Consider the following 20960-nt stretch of genomic DNA (forward strand, 5'->3'; position numbering starts at 1 on the left):
ATTTCAAAACAAACACTCAAAACACAAAACTCAAAATGAATTTAAAACACAAAACTGAAACACAAAGAGAACACCCCCTAAGCTTTTCCTTGTGGGTTCAACCTAGGTACCCAACATTAGTAGGCACAAAGAAAAGAGTGAATGTAAGATGTGACTTATTTATTTTTAATTAATGTGGAACCATAATTTATTTAGTATATATATGCAAAATGCACTTATTTGCCCTAGTGCAATGTGCGTAAACTATGTAATAGAATCTAGTTTAGTTGTACGACGATGGGACTGATTCTTCAAAGAACAAGACAAAAAGGTGGAACTAAATATTACACACCATGTCAAGGCACAGTGCTAGAATAAATCATCTAGATGTGTAGCTAAAAAGACAACCCAATTATAAGCAAGATGCTTTTAACTGAGATTTTATGCTTATACCATATCCTTCATATTCCAATAATTATAGTTGATTTATATGTACGCAGATTGTAAGGATGAGAATGAACAGCTAATGAACTTCCGAGGAAGTTGGATTCCTTTCATGCAACCGATTCTTACAATCACCTTACATTATGGTGATACAACCTAAACTTGAAGCCTAGTATTGTTCCCAATAAAAAAAGTTTACCAACACGAGAGAGAATTTAATAGATAAAACGTTTTTTTATCATGTATTATGCAAGATCGAAACGCATTCATGTTATAACTACCTGATTTTGTAAATGACTTATCGAACTCGAGGAGCTTCAGTACTAAACAATTTTTATTGAACTAGAAGTGTTTTCACAATATTTGATTTAAATGTGGATTTGCATTGTGCTTTTTTCTTATAATTTGATTCAAGTAGATGATATATACAAATCAAATAATTGGTTGAATTTTAGAGTCGTTGGAAGGTTAAAATCCTACATCTTTTGAAGAAAATGACACTGTGGAGTATGTAGCAAAAAATTATTTGGTTTTTGTTTGCTCGGTCATTATGCATATCTAGAAAGGCTGACGTCATGTGATCAATATTAAAGGTGGCATGCATGCCAATATTGTAGGTATAATCATTTGTCTATCGGCTAATAAGTACAAATCTCCCAACAAAAAAATGTGAAATACACCTCCTTTTTGTATTCACAAAACTTATAGTGCCACTATAGTATCCACAAGTTGTGCATATAATTATACATGAATAATTGTAAACAAAAAAATAAAAATAAAAGGGTTCTTGAGTCACCGAACTAAATTACCTACTAAACTGTTCGTTTATGGCAAGCTCCATTCACTTAATCAAGGATCCTATACAGAAACAGCTGAACTATCCTTTGTATTGTCCATTGTGGGCATGGATGACACCTTCTATCTACTTAATTTCTTTAGTTTCTATTTGGTCCTCGAATCACGATGTCCCTCTTCCATAAACGATTCACATTCTTCTATAAATACTAATCTTCCCCCTCTTTTTCTCAACTCAATATAGAGAATTTAATTTCCTTCATTTCTCTTTTACCATTTCCTTAATCAAAAGCTCTCAAAACATGTAAATGGCACTTCCAATGTCCTTCTTGCATCAATCTTTCTTTCTCTGCTTGTTTTCCATGAAGTCCATGCAATTCAAACCAATCAAGCTGTAAGGGAATTTCATCTTAAATTTTAACATTTTTCTTGCAAATTCTTTTTTTATTTAGGTGGAGCTCAATTTGCAGGACACTTTCTCCTCGTACATTGAAATGTTTGCACCTATATTAGGTTGTCCTATTATTTTCTTTCACATCATATGATTTTATTGAATAGAATTTTGCACCTAAATAAAATAAAATAAGAATTTGAACGAAAAATGTTAAAACTTAAGATGATAATCACTTGCAACTTGATTGGTTTGAATTGCATGGACTAGATGGAAAACAAGCAGAGAAAGAAAGACTGATGCTAGAAGGACTTTGGAAGTAGCCATTTACAAGTTTTGAGAGCTTTTGATTAAGGAAATGGCGAAAGAGAAATTTAGAGAATTAAATTCTCTGTCTCTTAATTTCTTTGTATTGTGTTGAGAAAAAGAGGGGGGGAAAGTAGTATTTATAGAAGAATGTGAGCCGTTTATTGAGGAAGGACAGGGTGATTTGAGGACCAGATAGAAACTCAAGAAATTAAGTAGATGGAATGTGTCATCCAAGCCCACAATGGACAATACAAAGGATAGTTCAGCTGTTTTTGTGCAGGATCCTTGGTTAAGTGAACGAAGCTCGCCATAAACGAATAGTTTATTAGGTAATTTAGTTCGGTGACTCAAGAACTCGTTCTTTTGACAATTATTCATGTATAATTATATGCTCAACTTATGGATAATATAGTGGCACTCTAAAGTTTTATGTTACTCTGTGAATACAAAAAGAGGTGCATTTCACATTCTTCTGTTGGGAGATTAGTAATTATTAACCAATAGACAAATGGTTATACCTACAATATTGGCATAGATGCCACCTTCAATATTGATCACACCATGTCAACCTTTCTAGAGATGCATAATGATTGAGCAAAGAAAAGCCGACTAACTTATTGCTACATAATCCACGGTGTCATTTTCTTTGAGAGATGTAGGATTTAAACCTTCCAACCACCCTAAAATGCAACAAGTTAATTTATTTGAATATATCATCTACTCAAATCAAATTATAAGAAAAGAGCACAATGCAAATCCATATTTAAATCAAGTATTGTGAAAACACTTCTAGTTCATTATAACTAAATAGAGTAATAATAAAAACAACAACAGCAGAGCAACAAATGAAATGCTAATTATTTAAGCTTTATAATCAATAGCGATGTTAGCTAAAATTAATTATTTACACGTGAAACTTAACTTCAAATTATTTTTAATCTAATGGCAGGATGGGGAGTCATTTTTGTCATGAATAGGTTGCGTTATTTGCCTTTTGTGTAGCATTTATAACTTTTTAATTGGATTTCTTGAAATGTATACGAGTTATTGAAAGTATTAAGAGTAAAGTGTACCTCTTCATGCAAAACAAATCAACAACTTGGTTTAGAGGCATGTAGCTTCAAGACATATATGGCTACCTGTTCAATACAAGTTCAATCACTTAAAATTGTTTCCTTTTAAAAGCATTTATTGTTCTTCAACGTGGTTAAACTAATTGCCAAACTTCCACATAAGCAATCTCAGGCCACATGTTTGGTATCTAAATCAATGATGAATAGTAATGGCATTCAATGCAAATTCAATCACTTAAAATTGTTTCCCTTATGGGATTTGGTGAGAGGGAAGTCTTGGAAATATAAATGACAAATTTCTTTTTATGTGTCCGCAATGGTCATTTATTAAAAAAAGAGAGAGAAGTCTTGGAAATATAAATATGACAAATTTGTCAAGGTCAATTTCTCAAAGGTTCAATTATTTATAGTCATGCGTCAAAAAAGAAGAGAAAAAAAGTAAGTCTTGGAAATATAAATATTTAAATATTGACATTTTTCATTTATTTTTAATAAATTGTTCGTTACTCAAATATAAAAAAATTCATCACCTTGGGAGCTGAAACTTTTGTACCATGCATAGAAAAGCACCTCAACTGATTCAAGACATATATGGAAACCTCTTTAATACGAGTTATCCATAGCATTGGAGTTCAATGAACGTTAAACTTATTCCCACTAGGAAGCATTAATTAAGCTTCTTCAGTGTTTGGTGCCTAAATGAAATAAGATAGGAATTACATTCTTTGGATACAAGTGACAAATTGTTAGAATCCACATGTGACAACAATTATTTTATTTGAGTTGTTGGACAAAAGTTTCAATGAAAAAAATATATATATATTACGTTCAAAATTGTTAAATTAAATAATCGTAAAATATATATTCGAGATTGATTTGTTTACTATGTCTTTTCTGACCTCTTCTCCTACAATTAATTTTTTTAACCAAACTCTAGCTCTTTCTAGATAGAGATTAGTGTTTCAAGAAACAGAAGGAGGGGCTTCTCTTTAGGAAACTTTGATTGGAAACACTTCTAATGGGAATGAACTATTACGATTGAAATCTAACATATTTCCTACTTCTTGATTGGAGCCTTTTCTTCCCATATGTACATTGTACCATCATCTAGTGATGTATGAATGGTTCGATAGAGTTCATATTTTGTGAATAAATATATTTTTGATTAACAATTTAATCTTTTTATTTTAAAAAATGGATCCACGAGTCTAAAGAGGTTGTCACATAAACATATAGTAACCTAACTAAAGTCCAATTATACAATTAGTTTGGTATAAAAATATACATTGTTTAAAATGGTAAAGGACTTCGGATGCATTATTGGATTGAAACTTCTACAAGTGAAAAGAATAAATATCACAACTTTAAATATAAAATCTTTAAATGAAAAAAGAAATTACAATAAGTTTTGAGCTCTATTTATTCTCCCCTTAATTAATACTATCACGTAGCATGCTTCAAATAGTCTTATTAAATTTTGGTATAATAGCAAAAATCAATATTTTGAGAAATAGAGCATGATTTTTTTTATTTTTATTTTTTTTGCTTTGGTATAATTACATTTTACGCTGAAAAATTAATGATTTACTCTAGTTTTATATTTACCTATATATGTTTCTCGAGAATGTGTTAATGCATAAGCTACAAAATGAAAAATGAAAAATGAAAAATGAAAAATGAAAAACGAAAACAACAACAAACCGAAATCAATTGCTGTTGCAATATCAATTTTTTGTGCCTTAAAAGGTATTTTATGTTTATGGGATTTTGAATATGAAAAAATTATAGGTCAAGAGAGAAGTAATGGAAATATATTTGACAAATTTGTCCACACAAATGTCTCATATGTTCAATTATTTATTGTCATGCAAATTAAAAAAAAAAAACAAATAGAAAAGTCTTGGAAATATTAAGATGCCAATTTGGTAAACAATTTGTCTTATGTTCAACTATTTATGGTTATGTATCGAAAAAAGAAAGTCAAGAAATAATTACAGAAATTTTAGTTCTTTTTTTTTTTCCCCAAATTTAATAGTTAATTATATTTTAAACAATTCATTACCTTGGGTGGCGGAACATCTGGGTGATCCAGAGTAAAATGATTAAAATTGCGAGTCCTATAATGAATTTTTGATTACTAAGTTTCCATTTGGCGTGATTTTTGCTTTCAGTAGATAAACTTTTGAAATAAGCTACCTCAATTTTCTTTTTCTTTTTTTAAACTATTTTTTTTAAAGCACTTTCTATTTATAAGTGCTTTTAGAGGAAGCTAGAGCTCTTCTAACTATCAGAAACAATTTCACAAAATTAATGAAACGGGTCGAAAAATAATTTTTGGGTGTCAAAAGCTCATTTTGACTTTTCAAAAATCATGTCAAATGGGCCCTTAATGTGCATCTTACATATCGCAATTAAGTCTACCTTAAATAAAGATCATAAATATAGTGTGCTATAATTATCGTTACTTATATTATAATTGAGATTTTTTAGCAGTTTCTTAAGTGAGTGTTGTCAAGTTGTTATGATGTCCATAACTTCCTACTAGATTTTAATAACTTTGTTTTAAATTGGTTTTATCCATGTAATAATCTATTATCTGTGGAACTACTTCATGGGTCAACGGTCAACCAATCTACCATATCAAGCTTAATTGATCCCACCGAAGCTGAACCATATTGTCTTTAAGATTTTCTAGAAGCTTTTGTTACACTAGATTGAGACGTACGAGACTTTTTTTCAGCCAAATAATTTGCTTCACAAACATTCATTCCTATCAAAATTGAACTTTAGCCTATCATAAATTGAATGTCTATAATTATTTTCTAAAATTAAATAGACACGACTTACTTTTAAAATCTTATTATTATTTTCTAACAGTTTTTGTGGTTGAAGAAAAGCCTCTCATTGTAGCAAGACTCATTCTATGCAAAAGAAAGGGATGGCTACATAACAAGACTCATTCTATGTATTTAATTCGTGAGATGGACTAAGCGAATAACATGTCGCCTACAAGTGACCAAAAGACTGAGAACATACAAAGGATATATATGGCTTCATTTCAATGGATTATAATTAGGTATAAATAAATACAGATTTACGTTTATATAAATACCACTATTTTTGTCATTTTTTTATCTCCAACATTATTTATATCACTTTTATCTTGAATATAATCCTTTCATTAACATTGTGATCATTAAAATTTTAAAAAAAAAAGACGTATATTTACGCTTAAATTATTTTTCCACCACAATTAATTCTAGTGAAAAATACAAAAATTACAGCAATTCCTAGCGTTAAATTATCAAATGCATTCTAGTCTAAACAAAGACAAAAATCACAGCAAGAACCCATTTTCATAAAATCACCAAAATAAGATAGAAATTGGAGCACTTAAATGGATCCCTAATTCCATTTCATAAGAAAATGCAAAAGAAATCATTTAAAAAAAAAATTCCTGAAAAATGAGACATATAACTTTTGATAAAAGAACCTATCACGTTCTTTAAAAAATTAAAACTTCGTTCGAAGTGTTCAGATTTTTTGAGCTAGAGTTCTTCTACTTCAAATCCGCTTTCCCTTAAAAAAATAAAAAATAATAAAAAATAAATCTAGACTAAATTTTAATTTGACAAGGGTCCACCAGTGGATGGTTATGTCCATCCTGAATGCCATCTTGAGCCAATGATTCTTCAACTTAACCCAAGCTAATGAGAGAGGATGCACACGAATCTCTTCATGGAGACGTCGTTACACATAGACATTGTGGGGGTGGGACCAGGAATGTCATTCGCTAATTCAGTGCTGGAGAGAGATCATCGCCCTGGAGTATCGGTTTAGTCCCTTGTGCTATTGGTGGAACCAATATAACTAATTGGAAACAAGGCTAGTACAATAGAAGAGCGCTAATGTGCCACTACAAGATGGAGCACAAATTTGGTCTAACATAAATTGAATGCCTAAATTTATTTTCGAAAACTTAAAGGTCTAACTCACTTTTAAGATGTTATCATTTTTTTTTTTAGCTTTGTTGGGGTTGTTACCAAAAACGTGTAATAACCGAACATGTATCAATAAAGGAAAGAAAATTATTTTGGAGAATTCTTCCCGTTCAAATTTGCTTGGTGTTTGTGAAGATGAAATAAATTGATTGTCTATCTTTCAACATAGGAAAATGTTCAAAACTTGTTTTGTTGACGGAAAAGATACTTTGGCTGAACCTATGCATTATAAGAGACTCTTTATTTATAAAGTTCATCTCATAAACTATAGAAACAATTTTTAAATTTACAGTTTAAATTTTTTATGCACTTCGACAATGCTCTATATTTTGGCTATTCATTTTACTTTTATCAAGAAACATTTATTGATTTCTCTACATATTTTTATTAACAAAATTTTTTTCATGTCAATGTCCAATCAGTTTAAATGGGGTTTGAATAGTTTAAGAAACAGAATATTGAAATTTGTGACTAATAAAAAGTATATTTAGTGTTAGAGTGCCATTTTATTGTTATAAATAAAAAGTATATTTATTGTTTTTCCTTATCTTTTATTTTTATTATCTTTCCTCAAAATTGTTATATTTTTTTTTCCTTTATTGAAAATTGAAAAATTTTGAATGCGTTTAATTATAGAAATTTTAATTTGAAGAGTCCATTGGAACATAATTTTAGGTGCAAGCTCATTTAAATAGAGAACATATTTAAGCCGGACAAACCACATTGATAAATAGTATCTTGTGTATAATAAAGTGTCTTTAAGGGAAAACTTGTGTATAAGTTCACTGACTGATAAAACATTTAAATCTACACATTTTATAGCACTAGCACCTTTTTAATCACATATTTTATCAATTATGAATCAAAATATACTAAAAATTCACTCAAATATAAACCAAACATAAGCTTAGCCCCTGTTTGGCCGTGGTATTTTGAGCTTCTATGGATGCATTCGCATGTTAACCTTTTATTTTCAATTTATATCGATTATATGTTCTTTGTGAGAAAAGAGAAACACGACATGACATCGTAGAGTGAAACTGCACTTCGGTTTCATAACTAAGAAAGCGGTGCGTTGAAACTTTTTGGTAGCAATAAGATATTCCCTGACTGATTTAGTTAAAATTTAATTCTTACTATATTTTGACGAAAACGGATGAAAAGGTGATCGAAAAATTTAATAAAAATTCTGAATATCAATAATGTGTGTTTAAAAATAAATTTAAAAAATTTGGGCCAAACTTAAACCTAATCGAGAGAGAGGAGTACTAATAAAATTATTAATGGCTATTAGATATACATAAAAGTTGAGCAGAGTGGAGATTTGGCAAGATCTCAAAAGTAAAAACTTGTTTATAACCTACCACCATCACATCATCGTTCATTGATTCCAAACATGCATCAAATCAATTTAATAAATATTTTATTTTTAACGTTTTCAAAGCATCCATCTTAACTCAGTTGATACATAAAGTAGCATTGTAGATAGGGGTGGCAAATGGGCCGAACGTCCGTTCGGCTCGCGAAAACGAAACTTGTGGGCGGCTCGGGCTCGTAAAAACACGAGCCCAAGCGCGAGCCGAAAGGGCTTATATTTTTTTACCGTTATTCAGTGACCGTTTTGGTCCTTATATTTTTTTTCTTTTCTTCTTCCATAAATAGTGGCATTTAGCCACAAATTTTTTTACAATTCTCTCTCAACTCTTAATTATCTTTCTCTCAACTTTCTTGTATTGTGTTATCAACTTGCAATTTTTATATACAATTTATATAATATCCAATTCTCATTTCTTAGTTCTCACTATATTTATTGAAATTTCATCCAATTTTCATTTCTCACTACATTTATACAATTATTCTTCTACTAGTTATTACTTATTACAACTAAACAAATGGATCCACGCTCATTTGCCGAACACTTGTTCGGTGTGAAAGGAAATGAATCGCCTATGACACCGCAAAGTCAATTTCAGAATCAATTTGAAAGTCTAAATGATGTACCCCTACCTGAAAAATATTCCAAATTTGGATCTTCATCATCATGTAAGCGGCAATCCAAATTATCCAATTAATTTGGATGATGTTGACTTTCTCGAAGTGGAACACGATCAGGAAGAAGAGCCTGAATTAAACACTTTTGATACGAGGGGAAAGCGAAAGGGGAAAAAAAAGCAAAATGTTGGGATCATTTTAAGTTGATTTCAACGGGAAAAATCGTCAATGGAGTCCAAAAATCCAAAGCAGTATGTAAATACTGCCAACAAAGACTGGCATGACAAATAGGAATTGGTACCACCCATCTCAACTGTCATTACAAATTATGTGCGGTCAAACATGGGTGTTTCGGAGGAGAAAGCTCAAACCGGAATGGTGAAGCTTGTTGCTGGTGCTGAGTTGCCTTTGGCATTAATTGACAACCAACGCTACGTCTCGTATGTGAAAGAATATCTACAGCCAAGATACGTTGAGATAAGTCGAAACACTCTTCGTTCCGATACAATACAATATTTTACTTCAACAAAACAACAATTAATTATGAATTTGTAAAAATATGGGAGTGTCATTCTTTAACTTCAGATTTATGGGAAGGAATTAATAAAAAAACATATATAACTTCAACTGCACGTTATATAGACCCGCTTTGGTGCATGCATAAAAAAATTATTGCTTTTAGAATTACTGAGTTTCCTCACAACGCTAATAATATATTTAATGCTATTATTAGTATTGTTAGAGAATATCATTGCGAAGGTAAAATTCGTTCATTTACTTTCGATAATGCTAGTGTTAATAAAGTAGTTGCTGAAAAATTGCATAGGGTACTACAACCTGATTTTGGTGGGTATTTGTTTCATATTCGTTGTGTATGTCATATTTTGAATTTAATTGTCCAAAATGTTTTAAAATATATAAAGGATGAACTTCAAAATATTAGGAATGCACTAATATATATCACAATCTCTCCAAGTATAAAACAAGTATTGGAGGATTATTGTGCCGAAATAGGAGTGCAAAATGCTAAAACATTTGTTAATCACGTGGGTCATAGGTGAAACTCTACTTACTTGTTATTAAAGTCAGGTGAAGGTTTTGAACATTTAATAACTGATTTTTATAATAATAGATATGTTAGAAGTGATGATGAGGGTATGTTGACTGAACGTGATTGACATTTAGCTTTGAAAGTTAAAAAATTTTTGACCTCTTTTTATGAAACCACTAAAATTTTATCGGGCATTTACTATCCCACCAGCTGCATGGTGGTTGAACGTCTTTATATAATTGCAAGAACATTTCATAAATAAAAAAATGACCCTGATTTTAGTGAAATTATAATTGCTATGGAATTAAAATTTAGAAAATATTGAGAAGATTTGCCTATGTTATTTCCTTTAGCATGCGTGATGGACACCCGATATAATTTATCGGGAACTAAATTTATAATTGATCAAATTTCAAACGCCTTAACATTTGATACACCTATCACATATAGAAATTTAGAGTAAACATTATGTGAAATGTATGAATTATATACGAACCGAATGGGTACCATCTGCAACTACTCCTTCCACTGAAATTGAAGAAGAAGATGCGGAAATATTTAATTTATTTAAATGTATTAATTCGTATAGATTTGATTCATCTGCAATGTGTTCATATACTACGACTACCACTGCCATGTCATCACCATCTGTATCTCATTTTCATCATACATCTACGGGCTCAAACCATAATGTATTGCCTGCTGAATTAATTGATTATTTCAACTAGAATATGCCAACAGATAAAACAATTAAAAAAAGTTCAGACGAAATAATTGAATTTTGGCGAAGGTATGAACGACGTTAGCCAGTTATATCTACGATTACAAAAAATCTGCTGACATCTCCGGTTAGCATTGTTGCTTTGAAATCTGCTTTTAGTACAGGTAAAAGAGTTTTGAGTGAGGTCAGAAGTCGACTGAAAGAAAATATTTTAGAAGCGTTAATGTGTATTAAGGATTGGCAGGACGCTCATTTTCGACTACAAGATAAATATGCCGAAATTGCATATCGTCAAATAAGTGATATTTGATTTAATTATATTGATGAAACTTTTCTTTTCTTATCGTTACTTTTAATTTTCTTTAAAAAATTGTACACGTTACAAAAAATTGTTTGTGTACTATTTTTAACCCCGCCTACTCAAAATTTAAGTAGCTGGTCCCAAGTCCGGATAAAGGAGGAGGGTTTATATTTTATCTATTTTAAAAAGAAAAATAAAATAAAGCTTTCATTTAATTTTTTGTCTCTTTTAGTTAAAAAAAATTACTTTTTTATTTTTCAAATTACCTATTTGTTTCTAAAAAAAAATAAAAAATAAAAATTGAAAAACGACGTCTACTCGCGAGCCAGGCTTGGCTTGGCCCACGAGCTACCCACGAGCCGCGAGCTTGTGGGCCGAGCCGAGCTCGCCCTTTTTTGGACGAGCCAAGCTCGGCTTGGCCCATGACAACCCTAATTGTAGCTACCAAATTAAGTTGTTACTTATTGTAAGAACTAGATTAATACATCAATTTTCGATCTCATTATTATCTAAAAAACAGTCAATTGATGATCGTATAATTGAATATAATTAAACGTAAAAATTAATTAACAAATCAAGCTACATGAAGTCTTTAGAATTAAATAAACATTAAAACTTAAGCTGCATCGTTCATTTTAACGACAGTTAACTTATTCAGTCAATATTCAAAAATATCACCAAATCTAATTACAACGAGATTGATGAAAAACACTTTGATCTATTATTTTTTTGGTCTTACAAATCTCAACAATGATTCTCTATTTCCTCCTTGATAATTGTAGATCTCTAGACAAATTGATAATCTATAATTAAATCCCAAATTTAAGCCACTGTTTGATTATTATTATTATTATTATTATTATTAAATGATGTTTTGAATAGTGATTTTTTGAGAATGTGAGGTAAAAAATTAGGAATTTTTTTTTGGCTTGTATACAAATTCATTGTGTGAATCAGTGGGTGAAGATTAGTATAAAAAATAAAGAAGTTTATTTTAAAGAGAGACAAAAAGGGCCTAGTCACGAATCTAAGAAATCTATCTATCAAATAATAGATCATTCTTTTTCCCAGAATGTCTCGTCTTTCATAAGAATGCATAATCTTCTTTTCGTAGTCACCTAAAAAATTGGGGAATTGTGTCCCATCTTCATTACCACAAGAATTTGATTCCCATTAGAAAAATTAATTACCTGGCCATGTTAACTGTTGCAATCGCACCAACGCCCATATTTCTTTCAGAAAGTGTGATTTAGTCCTTCGCTCCATTTCATTGTGCGGCCATCTTCCCTCATTTCAATATATGTCCTTCAACTTCTAAACTATACACTTCGATCCCCAAATCTCAGATGTTGTCTAAATTTCATCATTCTTGATCAAAACTCATTCTGCTTCGTCCAATAACAAGTTTTCTCCTAAAACAATCAATAACACACAAAATTAGGTATTTAACTCATGAAAGTCTCCCAAGAGCCCACTTTTAATGGCCAGTATTAAGTGTAAAATTACACTTATCACACGACTGCACATCCTTCGTGCAAAGAGAACCCATCGTGACACCTGCGTATGAGCATGGCCTAGATAGCAAGGTGAGGATCAGGAGGCTCAGCCTAAGCGGGAATTCTAAAGAAAGAAGCATGACTAATATAATTTGTGACCATGGCAGCCGGTGAGGAGATATACTACGGTGAAACCTTAGGCCAAGAGAAAGATTTTTATACTTCATACTCATGCTGACTGAAAATATCCCTTAGAAAATACTGGTTTACGAGAATAAAATAAATTATATACTGAATTCGATCTAGTTTGCAATACATCCATGACCAGTCGTACCGGAGGTGCAATCGTAAAGGACTATACACGAATTTGATGATTTATTCTGTGTCATTTTTTTTACTTTTTGTTTTTTTGGGTATGTTCTATGGTTGGTTCAAGAATGCATGAACACCCCCCCCCCCCACCCACACACACACACATGAACCTGCATCAAAATTTTATTCATGAAAAGGTTATATAAATTCTTGTTTATCTATCTTTCATTCCATGATATCCCTATTTGTTATTTGTCGAGACAAGCACATTTTTAGAGCATTTGAATCACACGGATTAAAGAAAACCTAATTAATAAATATTAGAAATATAAATTTTACTTATATTTTTTCCAACATACCCCTACATTGAATAATAGTTGTTCTCTTCATTGATGACAAGATGCATTAAATAGGAGTATATTAGAAAATTAATTATACATTTTCCAAACTTCACAGACTAGAGACCAATTAAGAATTTTGCATATTTTGAAAACACTAATAAGGCTAAATAGGAAATCTTCTCAAGATCAAACATGTCAGGTGACATGCATAAAAATATGGAAAGTGTTTGACTCAAATTATTTTGAATAAAGCTACTCATACAGATTTATTCCCTAGTTTCTTCTCAATTAGTTTGCAGCTGATAATCAATAAGCTTCTACCAATTGCGTCAAATTTTACATCATTGCTCAATAGATACACTGTTTCTTGTCTTTTGTCTAGTACTTCTACAAACGTCTAAAGATGGTGCATCAACTAACATATTCTGCTATGAAAATGTAAGAGAAAAAACAAAAAATAATAATCAAGGATAAAATGTAATCCTTAATTTTTCAAATTATTCTTCATATATTGCTATGTCTGTATGTATTTCCTCTAACGAAATCTTTTATGTAGTTGTTTTGATTTCAGTTGAAGATGATATTTTATGATTATTAGGGTTTTATGATTTTAGTTGAAGGTATTTTATGATTATAGGGATTTTAGTTAAATACAAAATCTAAAAGAATATAAAAATGTTCAAAATAATTTAATGAAAATAAATATGAGCAAATGAATTTAGAACTATATATTTTTAGTTAATTTTATATATTTGTCTGCTTAGGTAAATTTACGTAAGATTAAAAATACAATAAAATTATTTTTTAAAAAGTGGATGTACATATAAAATTGTGGATGTAAATAGTGCTAACATTAAAATAATTATAATTATGGATATTATAACAACTTGGAAACTCTAAATTAAGAAAATGTGAATAAATCTAAGTTATAATGTAGATAATAATAATTCTAGGATACTATATATACGATTTCTATTTAAAGAAAACTTAACTGCTGTATGTATAATACATAAAACATAAACTTAGTTATTGAAAAATCTTTATAGAATCTTTTAATTTCAATCACAGTTGACTTCGCATTGCCCAAAAGTTTTAAAACCACTGTGGTGAACTTTTGTTATAAACAATTAGCAATTAATTTTTGAAATTCTAAAATCTAGAGAAATTAAAATGATTTCACTATTATAATTTTGGATGAGAAATAGTCATAACTTCCGATTGTCAGTTCTTAATTTTTTTTTTGACAAGGGAACCCGCAGCCGCTATCCGAAGGTGCGCACTAGGTAAACCCCGCCTTGTGATCCTAGCCGACAAAGGACCACAAGGAGGTAAACCAACCTAGGTTACCCATAGCTGACCGGCTCAAACTAAGAAGGCCAATAGGCAGTTCCAACAGGAATCGAACTAGCAACCTCACGATTGCTAGTCCAACTGCCCGACCAACTTGGCTGGGGTTGCCCCCAGTCAGTTCTTAATTGTTCATATTGTAAGAGGTGGATAATGTATTCAGGCAGTTTTAACTAGGCGTGAAATTAAATAACACAATCAAACTCGAACACCAGATATGACGTGGCGTGGCAAACCTACAATGCCAAATCTATCGACCCTTGTTTTCATTATAGAATGAAAGGTCATTAGAAGAAATATTGCAAAGCTTATATCTACTTCATTGGCTTATTATGTGTTTGATACTAAATGTGGATTTCATATTTTTAAAAATATGGAGAACTAAATAGAAGTAGACTGGTGTAAAAGGGAAAAGTTGACCTGCACATTGAAAATGAGCTAAGGTTACTTCATTAACTGTAGGAGCATACTTCTTCCCATTAAAGGCTTAGTATTGGAGTTAGAAAAATGTTACTTTTTACCCTCAATTATCAGAACATTAAATAAATTTCATGTTTGGACGTGAATTAATTTAATGTTAAGGACAACTATTGTTTCTTTTTATTTTGACAAGACCTTAATGGTTATGGTAAACTACAAAATGAAATTTATATGCTAAATACTAAACATTCTATAATAGGTATAGAAATGGAAAGGCATAGAAATGATAATATGAACACCTACATCTGACATTGCAGACTTGGTCACGTAAATAAAAATGCAATTTCAAAATTACATAGAAATGTATACTTTGGGTCAATTGATTTTGAATCATTTGACAAGTGCGAATCATACCTATTATATACGATGGCAAAATCTCCTTTTACTTAAAGGAGAAAGACCTGCATAATATACTGACCTAATACATAATGATGTATATGGATTCATGTCAATTAATGTAAGATGATGTCTCTCTTGCTTCATCCCATTTTCTTACGACTATTCAGAAATGATCATGTATACTTGATGAAATTCAAGTATGAAACTCTTGAAAGGTTCAAGGATTCAAGCTAGAAGCAGAGGAACAATTAGATAAAGATATTCTCACACTAAGATCAGATCGAGGTAGGAATATTTTAAGAATGAAATTTTAGATTATCTAAATGAGAATGAGATTCTCTTGTAGTAGACTCCTCCACGTATACTACAACATAATAGTGTATTTGAAAGGAGGAATCGTAAACTATTAGATATAGTATGATTCATAACATGCCATACAAACTTTTCAAAAACTGGAAAGTGACATGTGATTTTGAAATTGACTAGAAAAGCACCCATGATTATATACTTATTCTAATTTACAGAGGGGCTTTGACCGTGTTCTATTCTACACGGAGGGATCTTGACAATGTACATATAGTTTGCAAAGGGGACTTGGCCGTGTTCTAAAATTGATTAACAAAGGTCTTGAAACTGACTTTTATTCACGGAGGGTGCCAAAGGCTTGTGGCAAAAGTTTTTAGCCCAAGGGACGGATTATATACTTCAGTAAGAGAGTTCATTCTTGGTGAACTACAGGTGGTGTGATAAGACAATATTATGGCTTTGATTTGAGGATTATATCATGACTATGAGATTATATATTTCAACATTATGATGATGTCTCTTGTCTTGATTATCATTATTATATGCAAGTTGTGATCTATTAATTGATGTAAACTTGATTTCGATAAAAATGCATATATGAAAAAGTATATTTATTTTTGAACTTCTCCACTCACTGATATTTATGAATTTTATTTAAATAGACTTATCTACTGTATGTATAACACATAAAACATAAACTTAATTATCAAAAAATCTTTATAGAAACTTTTAATTGCAATCGCAGTTGACTTCACATGGCTCAAATGTTTCACAACCACTATCATAAACAATTAGCAATTAATTCTGTTGACAATCATGCCCCATCTTCTTGACTCCTGTCTATGCCTCTTGCGAGACTTCTATTAGGAAGGATTTGTGGGAGGGCCTTCACCACATTTCCCTCTCTATGGATGATGCTTGATTAGTTTGATCCTTGAATGATGTTCTCATTTATTAAAATCCATCCTAGATGTACACTACCTAGACTGGCTCATCAACATTGTACGTTGCCAAAAAAAAATTTATTCATGATTATTTTATTGGATACCCTATGTGGTGAACTATGTGGCACCAATCAACTCTTGGATACGCGCCATAATATAACATGGGAAGTATTTCTATTAATCCTTAACTTATTTTTGTTCTTACATTCAGACAATGTAACTATCAGTTTGGGTGTTAGTTGACTTGCGAGTCAGCTTCTTGTTATTTTCGTATGCCTTTATTGCTTTTAAATATTTAAATAAATTGAAAACTTTCCAAAATTTTGGGAAAAAAATAAATATTGAGTAAAAGTTTAAAGATACATCTGTGTAAATCTCAAGATAATTTAGTCTTATTGATTGACACATGTTTGTTGTTGTTAAAAGCTTCGAGTGTTCTATTTCTGGTGAAAATCATCTATTGTAATTATCATTAATTTCTCAACAAGCTTCTACCAAGTTAAACATTTGTTCAACAATATTATATAGGCAACTAAACAAGAATGAAAAAGTAAGCGAATGAGTTTTTGAGGTAGTAAGCCTGATGGGGGTAGAACACTTCAATTCAAATTGGCAACTATGGGTTTCCTTAACTGTAACTTCAACATCAGTTTTCAAAAATAATTATCACTGTACCGTTGATTTTTTTAATTAAGAAAATATTTGTCTATTCGACAACGAATTTTGTCTTTTGCAACGAATACGCAACACGGCTTTATTTTTTTTATTTTTTTATTATTTTTTTTCCACTAACAACTACTTTAATGAAATTGTCTTTTAACAACTTTCTTAAAGTATTGTTGACTAAAATTTTATATCAAACAATCACTATATTACCAATTCAATATGTTTTTTCCACTCATGCCTTGATTAATACACTAAATTCAAATCCGAAAAAAGGCATCAGCGAACATTTTTCCAAGGTGGACTTGGGCCGAAGTAGTAAGGTGAAGTGTATCATTTTCTTTCACCTCCAGTCCCTTGGCATCGATACATATTAAATCTATATCAAACAAGCACTATATTACCCATTTAATATGTTTTTTCCACCCATGCCTTGATCAAAACACTATAAATTCCAATATCGAAAAAGGCATTAGCCAACATTTTTCCTAGGTGGACATGGGCTGAAGTAGTAAGATGAAGTGTGTTATTTTTCTTCACCTCCAGTCCCTTGGCATCAACACATATTACATTTGGAAGTTTTATCTCTAGTTGGGCCTTTCTTACAACCTCGTAATAGAGCCCCGCATTTGAAGCCAATGCCACCTGCAACCAATTATCATATAATTTTATGATTTATTCGATGTAAAATATTGCTGGTGCTGACAAGATACAATTAATTGACATATATATGAGAATCACTGGAAAATGAAAACAAATACTTTGTCATTTTAACAAAACTTCAAAAATTGTACCAAATTGTTGAAGAGACGCCTAAGGAATTTTAAATGCCCCCAAAACCATTAAGCATAAATGCTATAAAACCAGTTAGCAACTAATGTCAGCACATTATCAGATGAAAACTCATTGAAGACGAACTGAAAACCCCATTTTTAGGGGGAACAACGATCTGAAATCTAAAATTACCAGAATGTTGTCAGAAATGAAAGTGAAAAACCAGACCAACGGCAAATGTTGATCAATGGAATTAAAATGCTGACTGCAAAGAGAACGAAAAATCTGACGAAGACGAAAAATCAAATCACCTTATGGAAAATTTGCAAAGTAACCATACCTGAATAATTGGGAGCACAGGGGAAGCTAAATCTCGCCGGATGTCAAGGAAAAATTCTATCAACCTCTTCTTATACACTTTAGCTCTTGTTTCATCTGCAGAATCACTTTCACCTTGATACCACAGAATTGCTCGAATTTTTCCTCCATCTCGTAGTGCTGCATTAGCTCTATCCTTCCCTCATCTTATGTGTATATATATAGACGTGGGGGAGGGGGTTTGGTAGATATGCACGTGCTCCCATAATTCAATTGTTAATGCATAAATAAAAATGTTCTTGTTATTACTCTACGTGTATGAAGTCAATAATATGTTAGGAGAACATCATTTGGTCACATGATCTTTGTACTCAAAATGTATTACTAGAGAGAAATATTTATGGAGAAAAATAACAAAAATTTTACATAACTAATTCAAAAATCGAAGAAATTACGGACTACTGCTATATACGAAATTGTAACAAATATATGATCTCTCTAGAACCCTACCCCTCCAATATGCCACCACATATGCTTTACCAGACCCTCAATATTTTATCATTTGAGCAAATGACAAAGACAAGAAGAAAATAAGCTCAATGATAGACTATTTCTTCTGTTGTATACGCGAAAGAGAACAAAACATGACAAGTTATAATTTAAATGTGATCAATCTTTAACAATTCAATTTAACTTAAATTTGCACGTAAAGGAAAAGCCCTGATCTACTCCGCCATAAAATCCCTTTTCTCTTCCATTTTAATTATCCTAATCCTAGGTTTATATTTTTGACGACACATTAGTAACACAAAATCTGAATGAATCTTGTTCAAGATACCAAGGTACATTAGATTTCTAGGACAGTACTTGTGGTGGATCATCAATATTATAAAGGAAATATTCACATCCCTATATAATTTTGTCTAGTGTTATCTAATTATAATAAATAATAATCCACCCTGATTATTGTGAGTGATAGTTAGTTTAATCAATCTTTTGATGAACATAATTAAATTGAATGACACAAAGAATTATAATCAACTAAATTTTTAGTTTTTTGCACAATTTTCAATTCTTGTAATTTTTAAGTCATTATAAGCACCACAATATTGACATGGATTCCACCTCCAGCAATGATCACTGGACGTCAGCCTTACTAGAGATGCATAGTAACCAAACAAACAAATGCCCAATAATTTATTGCTACATACTCCACGACGTCATTTTCTTGAAAGACGTAGGATTTTTACCTCTTAACCTCCTTATAGTGCCACCAATTAATTGATTTGAATATATCACTTACTTGAATCAAATTATAAGAAAAGAGCACAATGCAAATGCATTTTCAAATCAAGTATTGTGAAAACATTTCCAGTTCATTATTATTAAATAGAAGAAGAACAACAAATGAAATGCTAATTCTTCAAGCTTTATAATCAATCAACGGCGTTAACTAAAAAGGGTGATGCTACACGTGCCGTTGGTCTCCCTCCATATGAGGGGGTGGATAATATTATAGATATCGTATTATGTACAAGTAGCATATATATTCCAACTAAAAGTAATTATTTACGTGTGAAATAGACGTCAGTTTATTTTTGAACTAATCGTAGTATGGGGAGTTACTTTTCTCGAGAATAGGGTGAGTTATTTGCCTTATGTGTGGCATTTATTATGTGTGGCATTTATGACTTTCTAATTGGATTTCTTGAAATGTATACGAGTTATTGAAAGCATTAATAGTAAAATGTACCTCTTCATACAAAACACATCAATAGCATGGTTTAGAGGCATGTAACTTGAAGACATATATGGCTACCTTCCCAATACAAGTTCAATCAATTAAACTTGTTTTCCTGAAAAAGCATTTATTGTTCTTCAACGTGGTTTTGAGGCATGTAGGTGAAGACTTTTATTGTTTCCCTCAATTAAACTTGTTTCCCTCAAAAAGCATGTTTGGTACCTAAATCAATGAAATAAAAATTAACGCAAAATAATTAACCACAATCACAAGTTCGAATGACCATATAAACACTTGTTAAATATTTTGTTGTTGAGTAACATAATATCACATGAAACATTGACCGTCCATATGAGTATTGTGAGAAGCATCCCGTCTTTTCAAATATTTAGTATTTGTCTCCTATCCAACGAGAATTTCTTGGTATATAATTATAATGATTCTCACTACATAGCACCCACTTCTCTCTTTTACAACGTCATAAGAGTATGAAGATATGCTCCACAATGGAACTGCTTTGATCACAATAATTATTACAAAATAATAGTAGAATTTGAAAAATAAGTTATGCCTTTCTTATTATAGAAAATAAATCCAGGCTTTCAATTTATTCTAGGACAACCAATGGATTCAGTGAACTATTAAATAATTCTATTCATGAAAAAGAGACGTAAAAAAATGACAATCATAGCTATTAGAATGATAACAAAATAGAATTCTCAATTCGACAAATATTTAATTAATAGTAAATCTAGTATATTGAATGGTAAAACTGAATTGAATAATTGATAAATGTTAAAATATAAATGTCTTTTTCAAAATTCATATAGTTTTATCTAATT

General features: G+C 30.9%; 1 protein-coding gene across 1 annotated transcript; it reads right to left on the bottom strand.

The window, feature by feature from the left end:
• Positions 1-17476: 17476 nt before the first annotated feature.
• LOC111388182 (probable carbohydrate esterase At4g34215) lies at positions 17477-20186 on the bottom strand. Its single transcript, XM_023012866.1, has 4 exons — positions 20131-20186; positions 18400-18568; positions 17826-17930; positions 17477-17632 (listed from the first exon to the last, which is right to left on the bottom strand). The coding sequence occupies exons 1-4, from the start codon at positions 20184-20186 to the stop codon at positions 17546-17548; spliced, it is 417 nt and encodes a 138-aa protein (XP_022868634.1). The 3' UTR covers positions 17477-17545.
• Positions 20187-20960: the final 774 nt, after the last annotated feature.

The sequence above is a fragment of the Olea europaea genome, unplaced genomic scaffold (genome assembly GCF_002742605.1).
Source record: "Olea europaea var. sylvestris unplaced genomic scaffold, O_europaea_v1 scaffold464, whole genome shotgun sequence".
Classification (NCBI taxonomy): Eukaryota; Viridiplantae; Streptophyta; class Magnoliopsida; order Lamiales; family Oleaceae; genus Olea; species Olea europaea.